Here is a 22,841-nt window from a genome sequence, read left to right on the forward strand (position 1 = left end):
TGTCAAAAAAAATTATTAATAATAATAATTCAGGGGATTTTTTTATTCCAGTGTGCCTTTATTTGTGGTCGTCAATTGTGCCGGGGAATAATAAATGTCTGACACCGGCCGCGCGGGAGCGACTCCGCTCGTAATGGACTTAGAAGGTAGGTAGAGCGTACCCCTGACGTCACCGCCCGAAAGGATTGGCCGGTGCCGGCGGGTCCCCGGCGTCTCCTCCAAGAAGATATAAACCATGAGGCGCCCGGACCAGCGCGCACGCAAGGCGCTTCTCGCTGATCTCAGGCGCCCCGACGCCGCGTAATCCGACCGCAGACTAGAGAAGGAAGGACGCGGGACAGACGCACCGGGAGCACATCTTTATTTTTATTTTTATTTTTTTTTGCGGGGCCGGAGGGGCCGGGGGCGCAGTTGTTGTTGCACCATGTTGGGGAGCGGTAGGAGAGCTGCCCCTGTGACGAAGAACGGAGCCCAGACGTCCGGGTCCAAGTCCGTCGACCCGCTGCGGAATCTGGGTGAGTGTTTTTGGGGTCAGCCTCCTAATCCAAAAAGCTAAAGAGCGCACGCTGGGATAAAACGCTGCTGAGTGGAAGTGATGCTGCTGCGGATACAGCACCGTTATCCGCTGCTATAGGATCCGCGGAGCGAGGTGCACTGACTGAGAATGTGATTATGAATTATAATTACATAAACATTACAATCTATTCCTAACGTTATTACTATTTCATTGTCTCCTGCTAGTGTGAAGCACTTTGCATGTTTTGAATAAAATGTGGTAAACAAATGAAGGCTATTGTTATTATTATTATTGCGACTTAACTATAATCTTGCGTCTTACAGTCATGAATATGTGCTGATGTTGTTTTGTAGTTTATACAGGAATCATCACGAATTGTGATTCAACAGAGAGAGATCAATTGCCTCTCTGTGCTAAATTCTACTGAAACGTAAACATTTGAATTTGACTAATTTCATCACCATCTAAGATCTCGCATTGCAGATATGACTACTGAACAAATAGTTATTGTCAAATCTATTGATTGATCTTTCACTAAGACCTTAATTTCCTATCTTTTCTCTTTCTGTGACATTGATTGGCCTCTTGTCTTTGATCAGGGCAGGGCGCTCCCATGACCAAGGTGTTTCTCACTGTGCATTCCCTGTATAAATAAAGTTGTTTGTATTTATTGTGCTATTTTCTACACCTTAACCATACAACTTATCTGACATTTGGTCCTTTCAGGTAGGTTTTAACTCCCCCGCTCTACAATGAAATAAACTGTCATTCTTTAGTGGTTTTGAATCCAGGATTCCCACATGGGAAAAACTAAACATTAACCATCTGGCCAAAATACTAAGCCAGAGTGTTGGCCTATATTTGCACCTTCCACCATTTGCTCTGTAATACACAGTTATGCAGCGTGCATGCAATAATATGCCACAAGTAAACTGAGTGCTCACTTGAAATGCCTGTGATTCCTCATGGTAATTTTGTGGAGTAGGTTAACAGCGAAGAATATTGGAAGAGAGGTTTCGAGTGCGCTTTGAGGGGATAATGGACTGATTTTACCCGTTTGAAATTCCAATGTACGTGGGTAGCTTCACTTACAGATCGAGCCACGTCATATTGTGGTAGCCTTTCACTTCATCACCCAGCTCCATTCAAAAAGGCAGGGGTGTAATTAATAGATCGGCTCAGCAGCGCCCCTGAGTTTGGCGCCGCAAGGCTTCTTTAGATGGAGAAAAATAATCCGATTATGAACCTTGAGGACAAATTATGGGTTCATCAGTTTTCTGGGCACACACTATAACCTTATATATGTAAACTGAAGGAGCAAGAAAGCTCTCGGTTCAAAACCCACCCACTCAGAAAAATACCTGACAGCCTGGAGTTTTGAATAACTCTTTTCCTGTGCTATGAAGCTCGATCAGACTATTTTACATGGACTGGGAGGGAAACGTGTGTGTGTGTGCATGTCTGTTTTGATTTTTTTGGGAGTGCATGCATCCCTGCAGTATCAAGACTCCTTTGTCAGTGAAGAGTGACCAAGCCCTTCCCAGTCCACAGTGAAGCCACTGTCTTAGATGTGCACTCCTGCCGATGTGTGTGTCTGTGTGTGTAGGAGAAGCCAAAAGCCCGGTGCTCCGACCATGTCACATGACCTCTGGGAATTTACACATGTGTGAGGTAACCGCGTCTGTCATTTTAACTGGAAAAGGCGTTCCACGCAACGCAATGCTCTTTAAGGGCGCGCGCACACACACACACGCACGGTTGCATACCTCGAAGATAACAAGCCACAGGGCCCCACTCAGGGGAGATTCAGTCAGACGTTGCCGCCAACCTTGCGATAGCGTACTGTACATTTCACTCTGTGTTGTAACTACTCCCGACTCATTGCATAAGTGTAACAGCCGCTGATTGTATTTGCCGAGTGGATTAAAGCCACGATGGCCTAGTGGCTCAGAGACAGCGCTTCAAGTCACAGGTGAAAGATCTTGACCTTAAACCCCGACAGCAGCAAATCTATTCATCCAAGAGACACAAGGTCCCTTTGAGTCACTTACTTATCAGCTACCTGCCAGTTTATCGTGAGTCACCCCTTGAGTGTCTACTACTGTGGCTACCATTTTAGATTCAAGCCCATAAATTGTTGACACCCACAACCAGGTCAGATAGCTGATTTTGATTATATTACATGCCTGTGTCATTTTCTTAAAGGATGAAGGTAATTCTAAGGCAAGCCATGGAAATATGTGTTACGCATAGTGTACACTAATGCCGAGTTCAGACGACACGATTTTAGCCGGATTTTCCACTTGCCGACAGTTTCTTTTTTGAAATCACAGACCGAAGCCCCGGCTCGGAGGCGTATCACAGCGCGCTCCCGTGAGCGACGATCGTGTCGTGTGGACTGCTCACAATGCGATCTGAGAGAGTCGACCCTGCGTCACAGACGCCCGAGATATATCCACCGTAGCTGTTAAATATCCGGACCCGTCGAGGTGTCGAAATATTTTACTGTAGTGTGAAAGGTGTTGTGACCGGCAATGACGGCGGCGAAAACCTACAGCCAATGAGAGCGCAAGACATGGGCGAGAGGAAAACAGACCGCAGAGTATATAATCTGCTTCCTGTTTACACCGGCACGCCCATCCCCAGTGTGACGGCAGATACCTACGTTTTCATTGCAAAATTATTTTATTTTTTTATTTTAATCATTTTTAGAAGCGTCACTTCTCGCGTGTGTTTTTCGTGACCAAACGTAGGTTGGAGCCCAGAGAGGTTCGTCGGGGATTCCTCCTTGTGAAACTTTGTGTAATGTATGACCCCCTGTCTCCGATCAGTCACGACTTCAAGATGCCCGATTGCAAGACAGAAAGTCGTGTCATGTGCGCAGTGCAGAGATCTGCCGACTTTGAAAGTTGTGGAGTGTGTAGGGCAGGGGTCGGGAACCTATGGCTCGCGAGCCAATCATGGCTCTTTCGATGACGGTATATGGCTCGCAGACAATTTTGAGATTTTTCATCACAATTAACAAGTAATAAATAATTATTCTGTGTCATTTTAAAGTAAAACAGGTAAGAGAAATTACAATTTTGAAAATAAAATTCAAAATATAAATGTGGTGGACAAAGGGGCGTAGTCAAGCACCGGCTGCGGACCACAGAAAGACTCTGGGGCGCCTTTTACTCGGCGCCCTGCCCCTCCTGGGTCTCTGCTCAGGCCCCACTTGTGGAGTACCCACAGGTAAGGGTTTAGGGAGGGAGACGGAGTCTTTCTGGCCGTGGTGCGCCCACATGGCGAGAGTTTTATGGTTAATTTCAATATGCGGCACGCAGGCCACAATTATATATATCGCTGAGGATTATTATAATAATTGTGGATAATAATGATCCTCTGGGGCGCAGGAGGAATGGCGTTCCGCTGCTGGGCTGCTTACGAGCCCGTGCGCCGATCCCCTCTGTAAGACAGACAAACATGAAGAAAACTCCCTGCATCCAGTCGGAGCAATCAGCTGAACACAAGTGGACAGAAATGGAAAAAAAACTTCAATATGTATGTGACAAATAATCTCTTGAACTTGAACCTGGAGACCAGCTGATTCTTAAAACTTGGGACGAGCTTCCCGTCACATAGCACACAATGCAGTGTGTGAGTATCGCCGTATTGAGCGTGTTTGGCTCTACATACGCATGTGAGCAGTCGTTCTGGCATCTGAGAAACATTAAGAGCAACCTACGCTCACGTTGAACTGATGGAAGCCTCAATGCAGCATGAAGCTGAACCTCACTACGTATGAACCAGACTACAAGGCCATCAGCAAAAACATGCAGCACCAGAAGTCGCAATGATGGTAAAAAGTATTTCATTTATTATTGGTTAGCTACAGTATAACAACAATATTATGAAGAAGAATAAAAATTGTTTTATCATATATAGCGCTTTTTTTCGGTACTCATAGATGTTTTATACGTTTAAAATGTATGCCTTACTTAAAAAATGCACGCATTAAGTTGCATTCAATTTTATTCAATATTATATGGCTCACAAGGAAATACATTGAGAAATATTTGGCTTTTATGGCTCTCCCTGCCAAAAAGGTTCCCGACCCCCGGTGTAGGGGCTATAAAGGATTCTTTAAACTACAGAGATTTTCAAGATCTTAAGAGAATCATTAGGAGATCTCTTGTCTTGAGTCAACCGAAGTCGTTTGATTTAAGATGATCAGAGATTCTTGCAATCAGTCTCAGAGTAGTCAGGGATTCTCATGCCCTGGTTCACACCAAAGGACTTGAGTTAGGATTTCCAAATCCCAGACAAATTTCCAAGATCTTAAAAGAATCGCAAGGAAACCTGTTGTCGTAAGGGTCGTTCAGGGCATGCTCCCGTCCCATCATCGTTCTCTTCAAACTCTTGAGAGCTTGTGAGAATATCAGGTTGCTTTTATTTAAGTCTTAAGTCACAGCTCCTATAGTGTATTCTAAGATCCCAAGATGTGTGATTCACTGTATTCACCCATATGTTGCTTAATCCAATAGCGTGTGCACTACTGGTATGGAAAGATATGTATTTGAATGTATGATGCTGTCCATGGCTAGGATTTTAGGAGTCTTGATGTCACGCCCTCCATTTCCACCTCCAGCCACCTCCACCTCCATCTTCCAGTCTCTCTCTCTCCCTTTCCCTCCGTGTCTGTGTGGGTGTGTGTGTGTGTGTGTGTGTGTGTGTGTGTGTGGGTGTGGCTGCATTCTCTGACTCTCTCCTGACAACATCACTCACCCCGCCTGCTCTGCCTACTCACCTGCACTCCATCATCTCATCACCAAGAAGTATATCAACCCCGGCTTTCCATCCACTCATTGCAAGATCTTTCTTAGAACTACCACTGCCATGGGTCAAGCCACATACATCCCGATGTGTGTTGCCTCAAAATGGAAACATCGTTTACTCATAACGTCCGGCCTTTTACTGACCTCATAGTTAAAAGTGCTATAATCAAAATCACAGACCCAGTGTTGCAAGAGATAATCCTTAATAATCCTTGCTTTGACTCATCCGCCCCTTATGAAATAAAGTTTGAAGCATTTGACTCAATTTGCTCATAGTTTTTATAGGTGTGGCACGGTCAAAATTAATTTAAGCAAAATATTTGATTTGGAAACAGCGGTGTTATGATGACCTATCTGTGACACCGTTTGTCTTTTTTTAGACAAGGTTTTGTAGATTGAGTTTGATTGAGTAACGATTGCCAATTTTTAGTGTTTATCAAGCCGATAGATAGGCCAAGCAATATTAATAACAAAATACTAGAAGAAAATCAGAACATGTTTTGGCATCTGCTTTTTCCTTGAAGTAATTTGTGTTCCTTGAAGTAAGTCGTGTCACTTTCAAGCAGTAAAGGTCCTGCAAATGTGATCACGTGCGGGTTCAAAGTGGTCGATAAGGTTCATCCATAAATCCATACGGTTATTGGAGGTCTCATGGGTTTTTCTCCTCTGTGATTGAGATATTAACTTGTCAACGTCACGCAAAACACGACTACACTGGTTATAATAACAGAGCCAAAGGAAACTGTGCCTCTCCTGTTTTCTGTGTAAATATTTGTCACCGATTTTCTCACTGCTTCTAAGTTTCCTCGCCCGTTTATGTGTCTTTCTTCTGACGTTTAAAGAAGGGAACGATGATTTATTTTTTTTATATGTGACTTTGCAAATAGTTTCAGGCAACTAGAATGGACCTCCCGAGCAGGAATGAGACGTTAGCGAAAAATGGATGGATTTCAGCTCCGCGCACATTTGTGTTGGCCTCATGCCACTTTTTGAAGCGCCTCACACCAAAACCAGCATCACATTACTAGTGTTTATTCACAGAACCTTTTTGGGACAACATATCGGCTGATAAAGAGGAGGTCAATCGCGAGGTCAGCCGCTCCCCACCGCTCTACATGTGCAGCGGGACAGGAAACAGGGTTTAAACCGGCCGCCCCAAAAGCACTTAGCTGATTGCGATGTCCTCTCTGATTAACCATTTTCCTGGTCCCCGCCCCCGCCCCCGCCCTATTCATTCCCCAAAATATCCCGATCAGACTCTCACTTTTGGCCTCCTTCATCAAATCTGTCTCGGGGCTCCTGCGCACGCCGTTCATCTCCTCTTTCATTCTGCTGCCTCTCCCTCTCGCTCTCCCTCTCTCCTCCCCTCTGGGATCTTCTCGAGCACCACAATGTTCAGAATTACAGTTATTACAGCGCTACTGTATGAGCCGTTCTGGCCACGCTGATGTGCCTGCACCACCCTCTAATTTAGGCAGCCACTCCCCAAAAAGTGTTCTCAACTGACTGCCAGAGCCCAGAATTAAACCCAGCGTACTGTAAAATGAATGGGAACACATGTCCCACCCCTGCCCTGTTTATTTCTATAGGAGTGCAGGATGATGAAGATGTGAAGCTGATGTTGAAGGGCTCCAGCATGGTGAAGGTATTACTATTAACGATTATTCTTTAATGATAATAATGTTAATAATAGGGTTAGGGCTATGAATTGACATTTTAAGTCATTTTATCTTTTTTATCCCAGCCCCATATCAATGGAAGCAACTTTTAAGCGAATATCTTTGTATTAAAAGTGCATTTAAGTGGTTGTATTAGTATGTACCGTGATGGACGGGACTTGGATTCTCAACGGTACAATGTGATGTTTTTGCAAGGTGCGCTCCACTCGCTGGCAGAAGAAGCGCATGCTGAGGCTGATGGACGACGGCGTCACCATATGGTGTCAGTCCCACAAAACCTCCAGCCGAGCCAAGGAGCAGCAGTCCTGTGAGTGCACTGTGTGTGTGTGTGTGTGTCTGTGTGTGTATGTGTTTGTGTGTGTGTGTGTGTGTGTTCTAGTGTGCATATACCCACCTCGGACAAGCTAGAACCACAAGACCCGTACTCGACATTTCCAGATCTCCTTCCTTTTTTTGACAAAAACCAAAAGCCGGCGAATTCCTCATGGAAACGTCCCCGACCACTTGGGACCTGGATCTCGGGCACAACTTCGGCCGTGGAACACGCCGTCCGGCGAGTTAGCGGAAGAAGCGCCCAAGCGCGTGCAAGTCACAGAGAGCGATGAAGGGCCCAAAAAAGAAGAGGCGTTGTTCGGCTCCCGGGGAGTCCTTGGTGGCCTCGGTGGGGCGAGGTCGAAAATTGAAATACATCACCTATTTTCGGTGCCCATAAGTGCTACCTACACATGGCTGCACATGGTCCCACGCACACACACACACACACACACACAGCTAGTCATTTTTCAGGCTGACTATCTCAGGGTCACACACACTGATTATAGCGCTGTTCTATTTTGGGGGGGGGGCGAGCCCTGGAGCCCATGCTAGCCGTGGTTCAAACAGACAGATTACAGGACGCCCTACGCTGGTGGGGCTGTGGTTGTGCTGCCGTGTGGTTACCATGCGGCTCAACCCGCCATGTTGCAGTACATGCCCTCCCAGCGGGACGCGGACGCAGCACAGGGCCTTTAATCGACCCGGGAGGCAGCCGTCCCCGCGTACGCGCTTGTGTTTCAGCCATTTCTCCAGCCGGGCGTGGGTTTTTTTTAAATTTTATTTTATTTTTGTTTGTTTGTTTTAACTTTCCTGAGCTCCCCGGGAGTTAACCAGAACATCACAGACGCGCCCTCCATATCGAAGAGCTGCGCTCCCTTATACATTGGTACTAGCTCCCCTACCTACTGTCTCTCCAAATATACACACACATACGCACGCATATTCACTCACCGAACCTGACCTCTGACCTCGGAGGTCAGCGGCGTTTCACAACAAGAGCCTGAGCGTCGACGGTTCGCTCATGAGCCATGCAGGTGCGTACATGCAGGTGCGTACATGCAGGTGCGTACATGCAGGTGCGTACATGCAGGTGCGTACATGCAGGTGCGTACATACAGGTGCGTACCTGCAGGTTCGTACATCCAGGACAATCCCGGTGTGAAATTTTCAGACTTATCCAGTGAGATCCTAAACCCTCGAGAACCTTGCTCAAGGGCACTTAGACGGGGAACTTCGGCCCCGCAGCCCTCCTGTGGGAATATTATATATTCGTTCTTGTACGGTCTATAGTGTTCAAAGCGTCCCTCCTGAAAGATCCATCTTGAGCCGCTACAGCTGGCAGCCAGCTTGGCCAGTTTGCGATTCCAAATTCTTCGAAAATCTTTATGTATTCATCCGTCAAAACACCTGAAGTAGGACAAGCGAGGAAAAACACTGGAATATGTAACCTCAGCCGAACTTTATCACTTTCCCGGAATCGCACTCATGTTTCCAGGATATTTGATCAGTCTTCCAATTTTCCATGTGTTTTCCTTGACTGGAAAACTAGAAGAGATGCACCGATCCACTGTTTTGATTTAACCAGTTAAACCACCATGGTCAGGCTGGTTTAACTGGCCAGTTGATGGCCGACCAGCACGGCCATGTTGGTCTGAAACCATCCAACCAGTTACACCAGCATGACCATGGTGGTCTGAAATCCATCTGACCAGTTCAACCAGCATGAGCTTGAGCTTAGCTAGCCCGCCAGGTAAAGCCAACAAGACACTCTTATGAGCAGCTAATGACCAGCTACTGTAATGACCGGTGAATGACCATCTTATGACCATCTTATGACCAGCTAATGACCAGCTAATGACCAGCTAACAACCAGCTTGTGACCATCTTATGACCAGCTAATGACCAGCTATGACCATCTTATGACCAGCTAATGACCAGCTAATGACCAGCTAATGACCAGCTAACAACCAGCTTGTGACCATCTTATGACCAGCTAATGACCAGCTATGACCATCTTATGACCAGCTAATGACCAGCTAATGACCAGCTAATGACCAGCTAACAACCAGCTTGTGACCATCTTATGACCAGCTAATGACCAGCTAATGACCAGCTAATGACCAGCTAATGACTAGCTAATGACCAGCTAATGACCAGCTAATGGACAGCTAATGGACAGCTAATGACCAGCTAATGACCAGCTAATGACCAGCTAATGACCAGCTAAGGTTTGCAGCTAAGGTTTGCAGCTGGTGGTGCTGTATTTCTCAGCAGGGGTCCGTTCTCCCCTGGACACTGTAACTCCTTGTGTATTGAGGTAGTGGGGGGGCTGAGTGCCCAAACATAAAATGGAATATGTTTTGGACCTGCTGACAAATACAGAAGGGAAACACATGCAGCTGTTTATTTGGTGGGATTTTGTTTATGAATTGGCTCGAATTAAGAAAATAAAAATCGTGATTTGCACACACATTACTTATCCAGTAAGATATTCGCTTACTGGAGTTTGCGTCAGCGTCTTCCCAACAAACAAACAAGTGAAAACGGATGCACAACATTTACTAAATGCTTTCTTTGTTATGTGTGTGTCTGGTGTGTGTGTGTGTGTGTGTGTGTGTGTGTGTGTGTTTATGCGAGTGTGTGCGTGTGTTTATGCGAGTGTGCGTGTCTTGAGGTCTAACCTCTGCCTATGAATGTACATTGGAGTTTTTTTCACATTAGAAATGAGGAGATGTCAGAATTAACAGCGGGGCGTCAGGAGTCGCTTCAGTCGGTTAAAGGAACCGATTCAGGGAAGGAAAACCCACTTTACTCACAAGGAACTATGTCTTGGTGGTACAGAAGGATGGAACCAGGATGGAACCCCCCCCATGTTAAACATATCATAAACAATAAGGTTCTTCACATGATCAATGGATCAGTAGCTCTGCCAGGGAAACTGTTTCAAAACAATTTGGTGCCAAGAAAATCCTTTTGAGCAGCCTGCACATTGAACAATGAGTGTGTGTGTGTGTGTGTGTGTGTGTGTGTGTGTGTGTGTGTGTGTGTGTGTGTGTGTGTGTACGTGTGTGTACGTGTGTGTGTACATGTGTGTGTGTACATGTGTGTGTACGTGTGTGTACTTGTGTGTGTATGTGCTTGTGTGTGTGTGTGTGTACGTGTGTGTACATGTGTGTTTGTGTGTGTGTGTGTACATGTGTGTTTGTGTGTGTGTACGTGTGTGTGTGTGTGTGTACGTGTTTGTGTGTATGTGTGTGTGTGTGTACGTGTGTGTACTTGTGCGTGTGTGTGTGTGTGTGTGTGTACATGTGTGTTTGTGTGTGTGTGTACAAGTGTGTTTGTGTGTGTGTGCGTGTGTGTTTGTGTGTGTGTGTGTGTGTGTGTACGTGTGTGTGTGCATGTGTCTGGAAGAGCGTAAACAGAAATGTCACTTTGTGAGGCTGAGAGCGTGTGTGACTGACTCAAACCTGCGTCCCACCTTGAACACACACTGCGCGGAGGCAACGGAATGAGGACAAGGAGGGTACAGTAGAGACCTAGAAACCATCCACTGTACTGTGTGAGAGCCGTCAAAATAAATGAAATCTTTGTGTGTGTGTGTGTGTGCGCGCGTGTGGGTGTGAGCCAGAGTCAGAGACCTACAAAATAAAAGCGGCAGCAGACAGACATAATGTCCGTTCATTCTATTGTCGAATCATCTCTCGTCTGGGGCTGGACGATGACATCATCAAATATCATCATTTAGGGTCTTTCAGGGACTCGGTATTTTCATTAAATTAATGTATTGGTGTTTTATACAGAATTACACAATTTTGTATTGGAAATGGATTATGATGAGGATATTTGAAATATTAGATGTCGTTTATTTGAAAAATAAGAATTGAAGATATCTTGAACTAGTCTTCTATATCAAGATATCTTGAATTGATTTAAAGGCTTTTAATACTTATTTAATACTATAATTATGAAAATTAATAATACTAATTGTGTAATCATCTGATAGGAAATTATTAAGCAGACCACAGCTATTTTGTAAGGAAATTAATTGTATTACGCAATTACTGAATTTGGATATTCTTATTCTTCTTCTTATTATTATTATTATGATTATTATTAATAATCATAATCATAATAATTTACATAATGGTCTTATAGAAAATATTTGAGCAGAATCTGGCTATTTTGTAACAAAAACAGGAAATTAACTTCCTACCTGAATTGTTTTGTTCCCATATTCAGTGTGAATAAATGTGGATGTGTGTCACTACACTGTTATAAGCTTAAACTATCATAAAGGTATAATATAATCAAAAAATGAGAATAAAATTGTTAATCACAGTTATTTGTATGACAATTAATAATTGTCAGCTAAAATTTCAGGACTGGGACAGCCCGAGGTGTTCCTCTTCGCCCAACACCTACATCTCTGCATCTCTCCCTCTTTATCTTTCATGCCTCCGCTGCAGTCTCTGTGACGGAGGTGGAGTGCGTGCGGGAGGGTTGCCAGTCGGAGATGCTGCGGCGCATGGCGGGCTCCGTGCCCGAGGGCCGCTGCCTCACCGTGGTCTTCAAGGGCTCCCGCAAGAGCCTGGACCTGATGTGCCAGAGCGCCGAGGAGGCCCAGCGCTGGGTCCGGGGCCTCCGCACCCTCCAGGAGAGGGTGGAGAACATGACCCAGAAGGAGAAGCTCGACCAATATCCTTTACACCTGACACCATGTAACCTGGTTTATCCTGGAATGGCATGCTAGATATGAAGGTAGATATGAAGGGAGGGAGGTAGGTATTAGGAAGGTCGATATCAAGGTACAGTAGGTAGGTGGTAGGAAGGTAGGGAGGTAGATAAGGAGGTAGATATGAAGGTAGGTAAGTAGGTAGATTGAAGGTAGGAAGGTAGGGAGGTAGGTAAGTAGGTAGATAGATATGAAGGTAGGTAAGTAGGTAGATATGAAGGTAGGAAGGTAGGGAGGTAGGTAAGTAGTAGGTAGGTAGGTAAGTAGATAGATATGAAGGTAGTAAGGTAGGTAAGTAGGAAGATATGAAGGTAGGTAAGTAGGTAGATATGAAGGTAGGAAGGTAGGGAGGTAGGTAAGTAGGTAGATATGAAGGTAGGGAGGTACAGTAGGTGGGTCGTAGGATGGTAGGGAGGGAGGTAGGTAGTAGGTAGGTAGGTAAGTAGATAGATATGAAGGTAGTAAGGTAGGTAAGTAGGAAGATATGAAGGGAGGAAGGTAGGTAAGTAGGTAGATATGAAGGTAGGAAGGTAGGTAAGTAGGTAGATATGAAGGTAGGTAAGTAGGTAGATATGAAGGTAGGGAGGTACAGTAGGTGGGTCGTAGGATGGTAGGGAGGGAGGTAGGTAAGTAGGTAGATATGAAGGTAGTAAGGTAGGTAAGTAGGTAGATATGAAGGTAGTAAGGTAGGTAAGTAGGTAGATTTGAAGGTAGTAAGGTAGGTAAGTAGGTAGATATGATCATGACTTCATAATTTATATGGGAAAAATTGCTTCGACATACGACTGTTTGAACATACGACCGTTCTTATAGAACGAATTACAGTCGTAAGTCGAGGTACCACTGTAGTAGGAAGGTAGGGAGGGAAGTAGATATGAAGGTAGGGAGGTATGTAGGTAGGTTGGTAGTAGGAAGGTAGGAAGGTAGGGATGCAGTTGGAGGGTAGGTACCCTTCCTTAACCCACTGTCCTCCACCTGGATCCATGCCTACCTGCGACGGGCGGACCAGAACCAGGACGGGAAGATGAGCTACGAGGAGGTGCAGACCCTGCTGCAGATGATCAACATCGACCTGAGTGAGCAGTACGCTCGCAGCCTCTTCCAGGTGCGTACACAGTGGCCGCTGATAAGTCAGTAATCCCCAGAGATGAATAACGTCTTATGTCGTCTTATCCCGTAAAACGACATGGCGGCAGCGTCGAGGTGTTGGCGCTTTTCCGCCCCGCCTCGCTGAACCCGCCCGCACCTTCCCCCCCCCCCCCCGCCCATCACCTTTTTAACCGCTCCCCCGTTGCAGAAGTGCGACAGCTCGGCGGACGGGCGTCTGGACCACGGGGAGATCGAGGTGTTCTGCAGGGAGCTGCTGCGGCGGCCCGAGCTGGACGCCGTGTTCGTCCGCTACTCGGCCAACGGCTGCGTGCTGTCCACCGTGGACCTGCGGGAGTTCCTGCGGGAGCAGGGCGAGGACGCCTCGCTGGTCCACGCCCAGAGCCTCATCCTCACCTACGAGCTCAACGAGTGGGGTACGGCGGCACCAACCCGGGGGAAGGGACGTCACGCCCCCGCGCAGGGTGTAGCACGGGCCGTCTTGGATCTTAGAAAGCAGGCGGTGATGTGGGGAGAGAGAGAGAGAGAGAGAGAGACGGTCAGAGAGGGAGAGCGATACTATGTAGTATCCCTTTAAATACACACGTGTCCAAACACATTGTCCACGTAAACATAACAAGGCCTTCACCATGGGACTGAGTGTGACAACAGGTCCTGACAATTCCAATTTTACAACTGCGTGTCATCAGACCAGCCCAAAAACAACACTGCCCTCGGTGCCTGACCAAAACGGTGTAAAACGATGTAAAAATAATAATGACAAGGAAAGTACTAGTAAGCGCTTCCTCTGTCTGTTTAGAAACTGAAAATATAATATAATCAGGCAGTAAAATATTTTAGCATAGTTTGACATATCAAATATAACCCAAAAGATTATGATTTTTGACAATTAGCGTTTCCCCTTTCTTGAGATCAGTCTCTTAATATTAAAATATATCAATGTCACTAAATTATTAAATTATTGAAATTCAACAACTGTTTTGTCTTCCAACTTGGCAACCTCTTGGGATTGAGGTTGTGGTCGCAGTGTGGAGAGACTTCCATTGATTTCATAATCCCAGTCTCAAAAGCATAGTACAATGTGGGCTATAAATAATCGATTAAATTTGTTATCGATAACTGATCTGGATTTAGAAACATGTCATGCTTCACGTGTCAGACCTCATTATGCAAAATCAGTTTTGTTGCTGTTCTCCTTCATTTCGGTTTCCCCGCTGGGCCCGGCGCAGCCCAGAGGAACCAGCTGATGACGCCCAACGGCTTCACCATGTACATGCTCTCCAAGGAGAACTGCGCGTTCGACCCGGAGCACGGGCGCGTCCACCAGGACATGGCGCGCCCGCTGGCCCACTACTTCATCTCCTCCTCGCACAACACCTACCTCACCAAGGACCAGCTGACGGGGGAGAGCAGCACCGAGCCCTACATCAGGTACTGGAGGGGGAGGCTTGCGTTGGCTCTGTTTTGATGGGCTAGAGGCGGGTTGAAATCTTTTCTTTTTCGACCGTACGCCTTCCGGTGCGGTCTATCTGTTTCAATCATTTGCTTAAAATATCAAAAATGTCCTCCGTGAGTTATATTCCTCCTGCTTTCTGACGAGGCTGTGATCGCTCTGATCTTCTGTTGTGAAATTCATCTCACACCTCTGCACGTTTGACGTCATTTCCTGTTTACCACAAATGCCGTGCGTTTATGTGCACATGTACATGAATCTATCTATAAAGGAGGGAACCTCTGCATGTGTGTCTGTTTGTCTGTCTGTCTGCCTGTCTGCCTGTCTGCCTGTCTGCCTGTCTGCCTGTATGTATGTTTGTTCTTTGAGTACCTCGACAACCGTTCATCCGATCTACTTCACACTTGGAGGGTGTATCGCTGGGGACCCAAGGACGTGCAGTGTCGAGTTTGGTGCGATTTGGACGCGGGACAAGTGTAATGTTAATAAACTTCCGATAAACAGCGACTCAGCGAGGGGGCGGGGCTTCCCCTGAAAGCGAGGGGCCCATTCTGAACAGGCATGTTTGGTTCATCCCAAAGCGCGACTTGGGTGTGTGTGTGTGCGTGTGTTTTCTTTTTCCCGTGGGAAAGAGTGCGTGTTTTGAACGGCCAGTCATTATCTAGTCATCATTCATTTTCAGTCATTTTTCCAGTCATCATTAATCATGTCATCATGATTTTATGATTATTTTTTGATCACTGGATAGAGCAACCCCACTCCTTTTGGTGGGAGATAACTAATTAGTTCATCGAAACAAACACACTTAGAGTGTTAGTCATGGTTTTCCCCTTTTATTCACTAAACACTCCCTCATACTGATCAAGAAGGCCAGCTCTGTGGACCCAGTGCAGGTGGTGGGAGAAAAGGAGGATGATGGCTAAGCTGTCATCCCTGATGGAGAACGAGACTCTGACGGCTCTGGAGAGCCCCTTCAGCGGTAGGCTGCTTCACCCCAAAGTGTGGGAAGGAGCGCTATCGCAGGTCCTTCCTTCCTGCGGCTGTCAGACTGTACAACCAACAGTGCAGCCAGTAGACCCCACACACACACGCACACACACACACACACGCACGCAAACAACTGTGGAAAATCCAAGTCCAATTTTTTACCAAAAAAATAAAAAGTATAATCCTTGATGTGCAATGTGTCAAAATATGTGCAATACTCTTAGTATTTGATTCCTATTTATGGTGTTTTTTTCTAAATATTTTATATTGTTTATAGTGCTTAACCTGGATATGCTCTCTATTTTTCTGCTGTCACTTTTTGCTGCTGTAACAATGTAAATTTCCCCGTTGTGGGACTAATAAAGGTTTGTCTTAGCTTATCTGATCTTATCTTATTCGTTCCCTTCCGCTTCGTCGGTTTCCCTCTCACGGACACCGAGGGAGAACAAATCAATGGCAATTATTTGTTTTTGTGCTGAGCCGTCCAAAAGGAAATACGCTCAGAACCTGCCGATTTGCGCGCCGGTCATTGGACTTCCGATTCAGAAAACAAGCAAACTATAAAAAAAAACCCAAAAACGCCGAGATGTGCTTTACTTGTCCGCTTGATGTTTATCCGTCTAACTACCGTACCGTGTTTTCCTCTCATTTCTCCCCCGCCGAGGGCCCTGATCCACGGCTGCCGCTGTGTGGAGCTGGACTGCTGGGACGGCGACGGGGGGGAGCCGGTCATCTACCACGGACACACGCTCACCTCCAAAGTGCCTTTCGTGGAGGTCATCCAGACCATCGACGAGTACGCCTTCAAGGTGAGCCCGAGTCGAAGTGAGTCGTTTTTTGGAAAGGGAAAAGTCCTGTTTCCATGTTTTCGCCCCGCCCAGGCACTGCTCAGTGATTCCGCTCAGTTGTACCTCTGGGTTGTATTGGTGGTAGCATATAAAGAACATGGTTGACTCAAAATCCCAGACTGGAACTTAAATTTCTGAGCCAAGATTGCCCATCGCTCGAACTATTTCAACGAAATATCACCAAAATATCACAATAATGAGTAAGTTGAGTAAATATGCCCGTAGCAACTTTGGCAAGTATCAAACATTTATATTTAACATGTATTTTAAAGATCATATTTTGTGATTAAAAAGGGCCAGCTACTGCTACGAGGGCTGGGTGGTTTCTGACAAAATAAAATATCACAATATCTTTCGAGGATTAGCTCACTATCGATAATTTGACGATATTTTTGGCTATTGGTGATTGCATCACATTATTTAGAAAACAATTTACTTTAAAGCAATGCAGCTTTTAAGAGCTGTAAGACTATATCATGGTATTAAGATAAGATTTAAAAAAAGTAAGACAAGATAAGAAAACACAATATTAATCCCCGAGGGGGAAATTAGAGAAAAATTACGTTGACCCAAATCCTAGACAATATCTTGTCTCATATCACAACATCGATATTACACCGACTTATCTCCCAGCCCTACCTGCTTCTAAAAGAGTTAATGTCGTGGGTTAGTTGGGGTGAAAAAGCCACTTGAGGGGTTTAATCTTGTCCGTTGCAAAAGACGATCCGCCTGTCTCCCCCTCCAGGCGTCTCCCTACCCCCTGATCCTCTCTCTGGAGAACCACTGCTCCGTGGAGCAGCAGACAGTCATGGCCAGACACCTGCGCTCCATCCTGGGGGACAAGCTGCTCATCAAGCCCCTGGATGGGCTGGATTCCCGCTACCTGCCCTCCCCGGAGGTGAGGGCTGGAATACTGGAATTTCATCTATCTATATATATTTCAGACTTTAATTCTCAATATTTTGACGATAAATGAATGTGACTGTGTGAATGAATGTAGTTAAGTAACTGCACCGGTACAGTTGCCTCCGCTTAGAGGCCGCCATGGTGTTGTTTGTTGATATAACTTTTTCATAATAAGCCGTCTCGCTTCTTATGAATTTTTTTTCCTTCTGACCTCTTCTGGTTTCTCACCACACTTCTTGTTATCGGCTCCACCCACCACCCACGCCACCACCCACCAATCAATACTGCAAAAACAATTACCAATATTACGTTTTGTATCATGATGTATTTATTTTTTTATATCATGTCTTTATATCATCCTGCTCTATCTTGTATTCTGAAAAACAGAAGAACACACAAACAAGTGACCCGGGAGTGAAAATGCAGCTCGCTCACCGCCCAGTTTAATTCTGGGAGCGCTTGCTGTGAGATCCAAATTTCAAATTGACTCAAAACCTTCGGAAAAAGTCGGAAGTGTTTGTCTGTACCGTAGAAATTCCCATTCGCTGGAATGACGGCTTGACCTGGACTAAAAATAGCCGCCGCCGCCACCGAGAACCGATGATGAATTCACACTCGGCCACCTCAAAGTATGCTTATTAGTGTTCGAACAGCTGCTCCGTAGGAAGGCAGAGCATGTTGGAAACACATCGAAATAGTTTCCATTGCAAACGCTGCTGGTAGGGCGACGGCGGGGGGAAGGAGACCGTTTGTGTTGGAGAGGGATCCTGTCTCCGTCTGCTGCTGCAGCATGATGCCCCACTTCTCCGCCATTTTCTCATAATCAGAACATGTCCTGTTTGTGTGTGTGTGTGTGTGTGTGTGTGTGTGTGTGTGTGTGTGTGTGTGTGTGTGTGTTATGTGCATGGTCGTGCAATGATCCACGCCCCAGTAACGACAATCCCTTCAGTCCCTTTCACAATTTCCAATTTGCAAATCGTTCATCTAAAGCGGGTTTTACCACCTGTGTACTCTCACTCGTTGTTTCATTTCAGTATATATTTGTGTCACATTTTTCCTTTTTGTTATTCTTTTGTGTGTGCGTGTGTGTGTGTGTGTGTGTGTGTGTGTGTGTGTGTGTGTGTGTGTGTGTGTGTGTGTGTGTGCGCGCGCGGTGTGCACGTTGCGTGGCTCCAGGCCCTGAAGGGGAAGATCCTGGTGAAGGGGAAGAAGGAGCGTGAGCTGGAGGAGAGCTCGTCCAGCTCCTCCGACCTCAGCTCGTCCGAGGAGGAGAGCAGCCGGGCGGAGGGCAAACCCCGGGGCGGGAAAGGGGACGACAAGAAGGTGGGCACCAGGGGGAGCTGCGAGGGCGACGGTTCCGCCGGGGACTCCTCCGCAGGGGTGGAGACAGGGATAGATGACCCCGCTGCTTTTATCTCATTCACCGCAACTAGCTTTTCCCTGTGGCGTGGGGCGGACCCCGCCGTCAAACCCACGAAAGCAACGTCTGGAGGAGCACACGCATCATGCAAATACGTTGAATGGCTGTGAGAAGTGCCAACTTAAAGAGGTGTCAAACGTGGAATTATATGAAACGAAATAATCTCATGGCTTTTGCACTTAACCGTAATGAGCCTGAGGCAACGGATTCGTCTCGCGCTTCCGTTTGAGTCCATTTTAAAACTATTTTGGAACAAATAGATCTCCCAGGCGGGGAAACGCGAGCACAAACAAGGATTTTAAATGGGAATGACTGAGCAGAGACCGAGGGTTTCTTTTGAAAACATCAAGTGGGGATTGTGAAGAATTAACTTGACTTTGGGCCTTGTGAGTATTTTTCTTAAATATTCCTTTTTGGGTTGAAATCAAAGTCAACGTACCAGCATCATCACGATACTGATCCTCTACGACTGCTCATTTATTGGTTATGTGGATATTTGATGGGACTTAATTCACGTCAATATCTTGTGTGCGCATGCGTGTGCGCGCGCGTGTGTGTGTGTGTGTCTGTGTGTGTGTGTGTGTGTGTCTGTGTGTGCGTGCGTGTGTGTGTGTGTGTGTGTGTGCAGGTCGTGTGTAAGCTGAGTCAGGAGCTGTCGGAGCTGGTGGTCTACATGCGCAGTGTCCCCTTCCGGGGCTTCGAGCAGTCAGCCATGAAGCCCAGCAGCGACATATCGTCCTTCTCCGAGAGCGAGGCGCTCCGCTACGTCAAAGAGTCAGGTACAGTAGCATCCTTTTGTCACGTGTATTTATTCAGGTTATTTTTTTTTATAATCAGGGTAGTTGATTATAAATAAATAAATATGATTCTCTTTATAAGACAATATGAGATTTTCACACTTTAATGAGCCCCGGGTGGAAATTCACTATGCATTATATAGTCATTAGTGCATAGAAATAATATTCAATGATATGTAGAAATACGCTATAATGTGGTATAAAATGCCAGTATAATATAATGCTCTTCTCTTGCCATACAGTATATATTACATACTGTATATAAACTACATACACTGTATGCATATGTAGATGTATGTATGTATGTATATCGATAGGTATATATGAATAGCTGTGAAAAAAAAGACATTATAGGCATTATAGTAGTGATAATGATAATGCATTATAATAATAGAAACAGTATTATAGTCTATGTACAGTGGGTTTAGCTTCCTCCATAATTTTCAACACATTTTTTGTGAACATCAAATATCCCTTCGGGAGTGTTATATAACTTCCATACTTCACTATTTCATGTCCCATCCTGACCAGTGTGTGTGTGTGTGTGTGTGTGTGTGTGTGTGTGTGTGTGTGTGTGTGTGTGTGTGTGCGCGTCCAGGAAAGCATTTTGTGCGTCACAACAGCCACCAGCTGAGCAGGATCTACCCGTCAGGCCAGCGCCTCCAGTCTTCCAACTACAACCCGCAGGAGATGTGGAACGGCGGTTGCCAGATTGGTGATTAAACTGCAATTTAGAGATCTCCCTTGAGGTTAAACTCAGCAAAATATGGAAAGTTGTTGTTAGAAGCCCCCGGTCTGTGACTATAAATCCCTCCAACAGGAAGGCGGATGAATTGTCAGACTCCCAAGTACCCAAATTAAGTGCTTTTCTTTTTTCCCATCCCATGTAGACCCTATTTTAAACAAGACAAAACTTTTTTTCAATAAGTTATTCAAAATTGAATCTCAGAATTCAGTCTCTCTTCAGTATGACGGGGAAGCAAAGTTGCCGGATTAGAGTGTTACACGTAAACGCAAACAACTGCATCTGTCGTGACCAAAGTGTTTCACGCACAAGACCCGTGCATTGACTTCCTCTTGTATTTGAAACATTGCAATCAATAAATCAGTCTAACCGTGTTCATTGTGTGTGTTTTCTGGGGGCAGTGGCGCTGAACTTCCAGACGCCCGGGGAGCAGATGGACCTGAACCAGGGCCGCTTCCTCCCGAACGGCACGTGCGGCTACGTGCTCAAACCGTCCTTCATGTGCCAGCCCGACACCACCTTCAACCCCGAGAACGTGGGCGGGGGCCCGGGACACCGGCCCGTCCTGCTCACCGTGCGGGTAAAGGAAACCGACAACCCCGAATATGAAGCATGTGGCGTCCAATTAAAATGTCCATAATACCATTGGTTTGTCTGGTTTTTTTTGTTGTGCTGTTTTTGTTATGAAGAAGATTGTAGAATTGTATTCCAAACACGGCAGTCTGTTAAGATAGTAATATCTGGTCAGTGAATATAATTCAAATAAATAATTTCATTAAGCAAAAAAAAAAAATTTCAATTTTAATTTAATTAAATGTAATTTATGAAATGAAATAAGTAAATAGATGTGACACAATAACAAAGAAATAGAAAATAAAAAATTATTATTATTATTTTTTTTTTTCCCAAAAACCAAAGTCAAGGAGTTGTTCCTCAAATACGCAGAATTTTTAAAATGTATAGATTTGAAATTACAGTTTGAAATCACAATCATCAGATTTCAATGAAAAAAATGTTCGTATACGGATGAAACGCTTCCTTGCGTACCAAAACGTAAACAACAAAATGATCTGTGACAGAGTTTTTCCGTACAACGATTAACAAGGACTGTGCAGTCACCGTGGTTGCACGCAGTTAGTACGCATTATTTGTCGTTCTCCCAGGTCATTTCGGCTCAGCAGCTGCCCAAACCCGAATGGGACAAACCCAGCTCCATCGTGGACCCTCAGGTGTGGGTGGAGACCCACGGCGTCCCCATCGACTACAACAAGAAGAAGACGCACCGCATCGACAACAACGGTGAGCATCCACCCGTCCGACACGCTGGGATGCGGGAGGAGCCTGGAATGATATCTGGGTGAGGACTTCCGAAATGAAGGTAGGACGAGGTCAAAGGTCGCGGACACGCCGCAGGTTTGCTTCTGTCGTCGCAAAATACGATTTTTCTTATTATCTTTGAAACGTACGATAGGAACTCTCTGTATTCAAGTGGTTCCAAATGTGACGCCGTCTTTGCTATTTTTCCTCACTATTCTAAATGTTCTTAACCGGATGCATTTTATTTGAATTATTTTACACCTGTTTCATACATTTTATCGGTATTTTTAAAGTGTTACATAAATAAGTTATTATTATTATCTTTGTTATTATTAATAATTAGTTAAATCATTCCAATAAATAATCCGCTCTCTCCGTGTTCTCCCGGAGGCTTCAACCCGCGGTGGGACTGCACCTTTAACTTCACCATCCACGCCCCCGACCTGACGCTGCTCCGCTTCGTGGTGGAGGACCACGACTACACCTCCAGCAACGACTTCCTGGGGCAGTTCACCCTGCCGCTCACCAGCCTGCGCACAGGTGTGTGTGTGTGTGTGTGTGTGTGTGTGTGTGTGTGTGTGTGTGTGTGTGTGTGTGTGTGTGTGTGTGTGTTCTCCACTTCCTACATATTTAAACTGTACATTTTCCATTTATAGACAGAAAATGCCAGGAAAACAATTCCCAGCCGCCAATTTGACATTCTGCAACTTGTCCCCCCTTTTCCACTCTTCTCCTCTCCTCTCTCCTCATCTCTTCCTCCCCTCTTCTGCTCTCTTCCCCCCCATTCTCCCCTCTTCTCCCGTCTTCTCCTCTCCTCTCTTCTCCTTCTCCTCTCTTCTCCTCTCTTCCCCCTCTTCTATTTTCTTCTCCTCTCTTCTCCCCCTTCTCCCCTGTTTTGCCCTCTTCTGCTCTCTTCTCCCCTCTTTTCCCCCCTCTTCTCCCCTCTTCTCCTCCCTCCTCCCCTCTCCTCCTCTCTCCTCCTCGCTTCAGGTTACCGCCACGTCCGCCTCTGCAAGCTGGACGGCTCCAGCCTCTCCCCCGCCTCGCTCTTTGTCCACGTCAAGGTGACCCCGTGCCAGGGAAGCCCCTCCAAGCCGGGCGCCAAGTCCCCGGCCGGGTCCTTGGCCAAGAAGCCATAGCTACGAGGGAGGAGAACTCTCCCCCCCCCCAGGAAAAAAAAACAACAAAAAAAACAAAACGG

General features: G+C 45.8%; 1 protein-coding gene across 1 annotated transcript; it reads left to right on the forward strand.

The window, feature by feature from the left end:
- Positions 1-415: 415 nt before the first annotated feature.
- Positions 416-22,841, forward strand: plcd3b (phospholipase C, delta 3b). Its single transcript, XM_080020965.1, has 16 exons — positions 416-515; positions 6,924-6,979; positions 7,209-7,320; positions 11,795-12,023; positions 13,036-13,165; positions 13,358-13,583; positions 14,397-14,598; positions 16,272-16,416; positions 17,201-17,353; positions 18,538-18,684; positions 19,410-19,560; positions 20,177-20,293; positions 20,725-20,903; positions 21,487-21,622; positions 22,031-22,180; positions 22,631-22,841. The coding sequence occupies exons 1-16, from the start codon at positions 425-427 to the stop codon at positions 22,777-22,779; spliced, it is 2,373 nt and encodes a 790-aa protein (XP_079877091.1). The 5' UTR covers positions 416-424; the 3' UTR covers positions 22,780-22,841.

The sequence above is a fragment of the Zeus faber genome (assembly GCF_960531495.2).
Source record: "Zeus faber genome assembly, chromosome: 20".
Classification (NCBI taxonomy): domain Eukaryota; kingdom Metazoa; phylum Chordata; class Actinopteri; order Zeiformes; family Zeidae; genus Zeus; species Zeus faber.

Excerpts from the sequence above, each read along its gene's own strand:
- plcd3b (XM_080020965.1), top strand. The coding sequence starts at position 425 with ATGTTGGGGAGCGGTAGGAGAGCTGCCCCTGTGACGAAGAACGGAGCC. Across the intron at positions 13,166-13,357 it reads ACGCTCGCAGCCTCTTCCAG|AAGTGCGACAGCTCGGCGGA; the intron begins GTGCGTACACAG and ends CCCCCGTTGCAG. Across the intron at positions 14,599-16,271 it reads AGCACCGAGCCCTACATCAG|GGCCCTGATCCACGGCTGCC; the intron begins GTACTGGAGGGG and ends TCCCCCGCCGAG.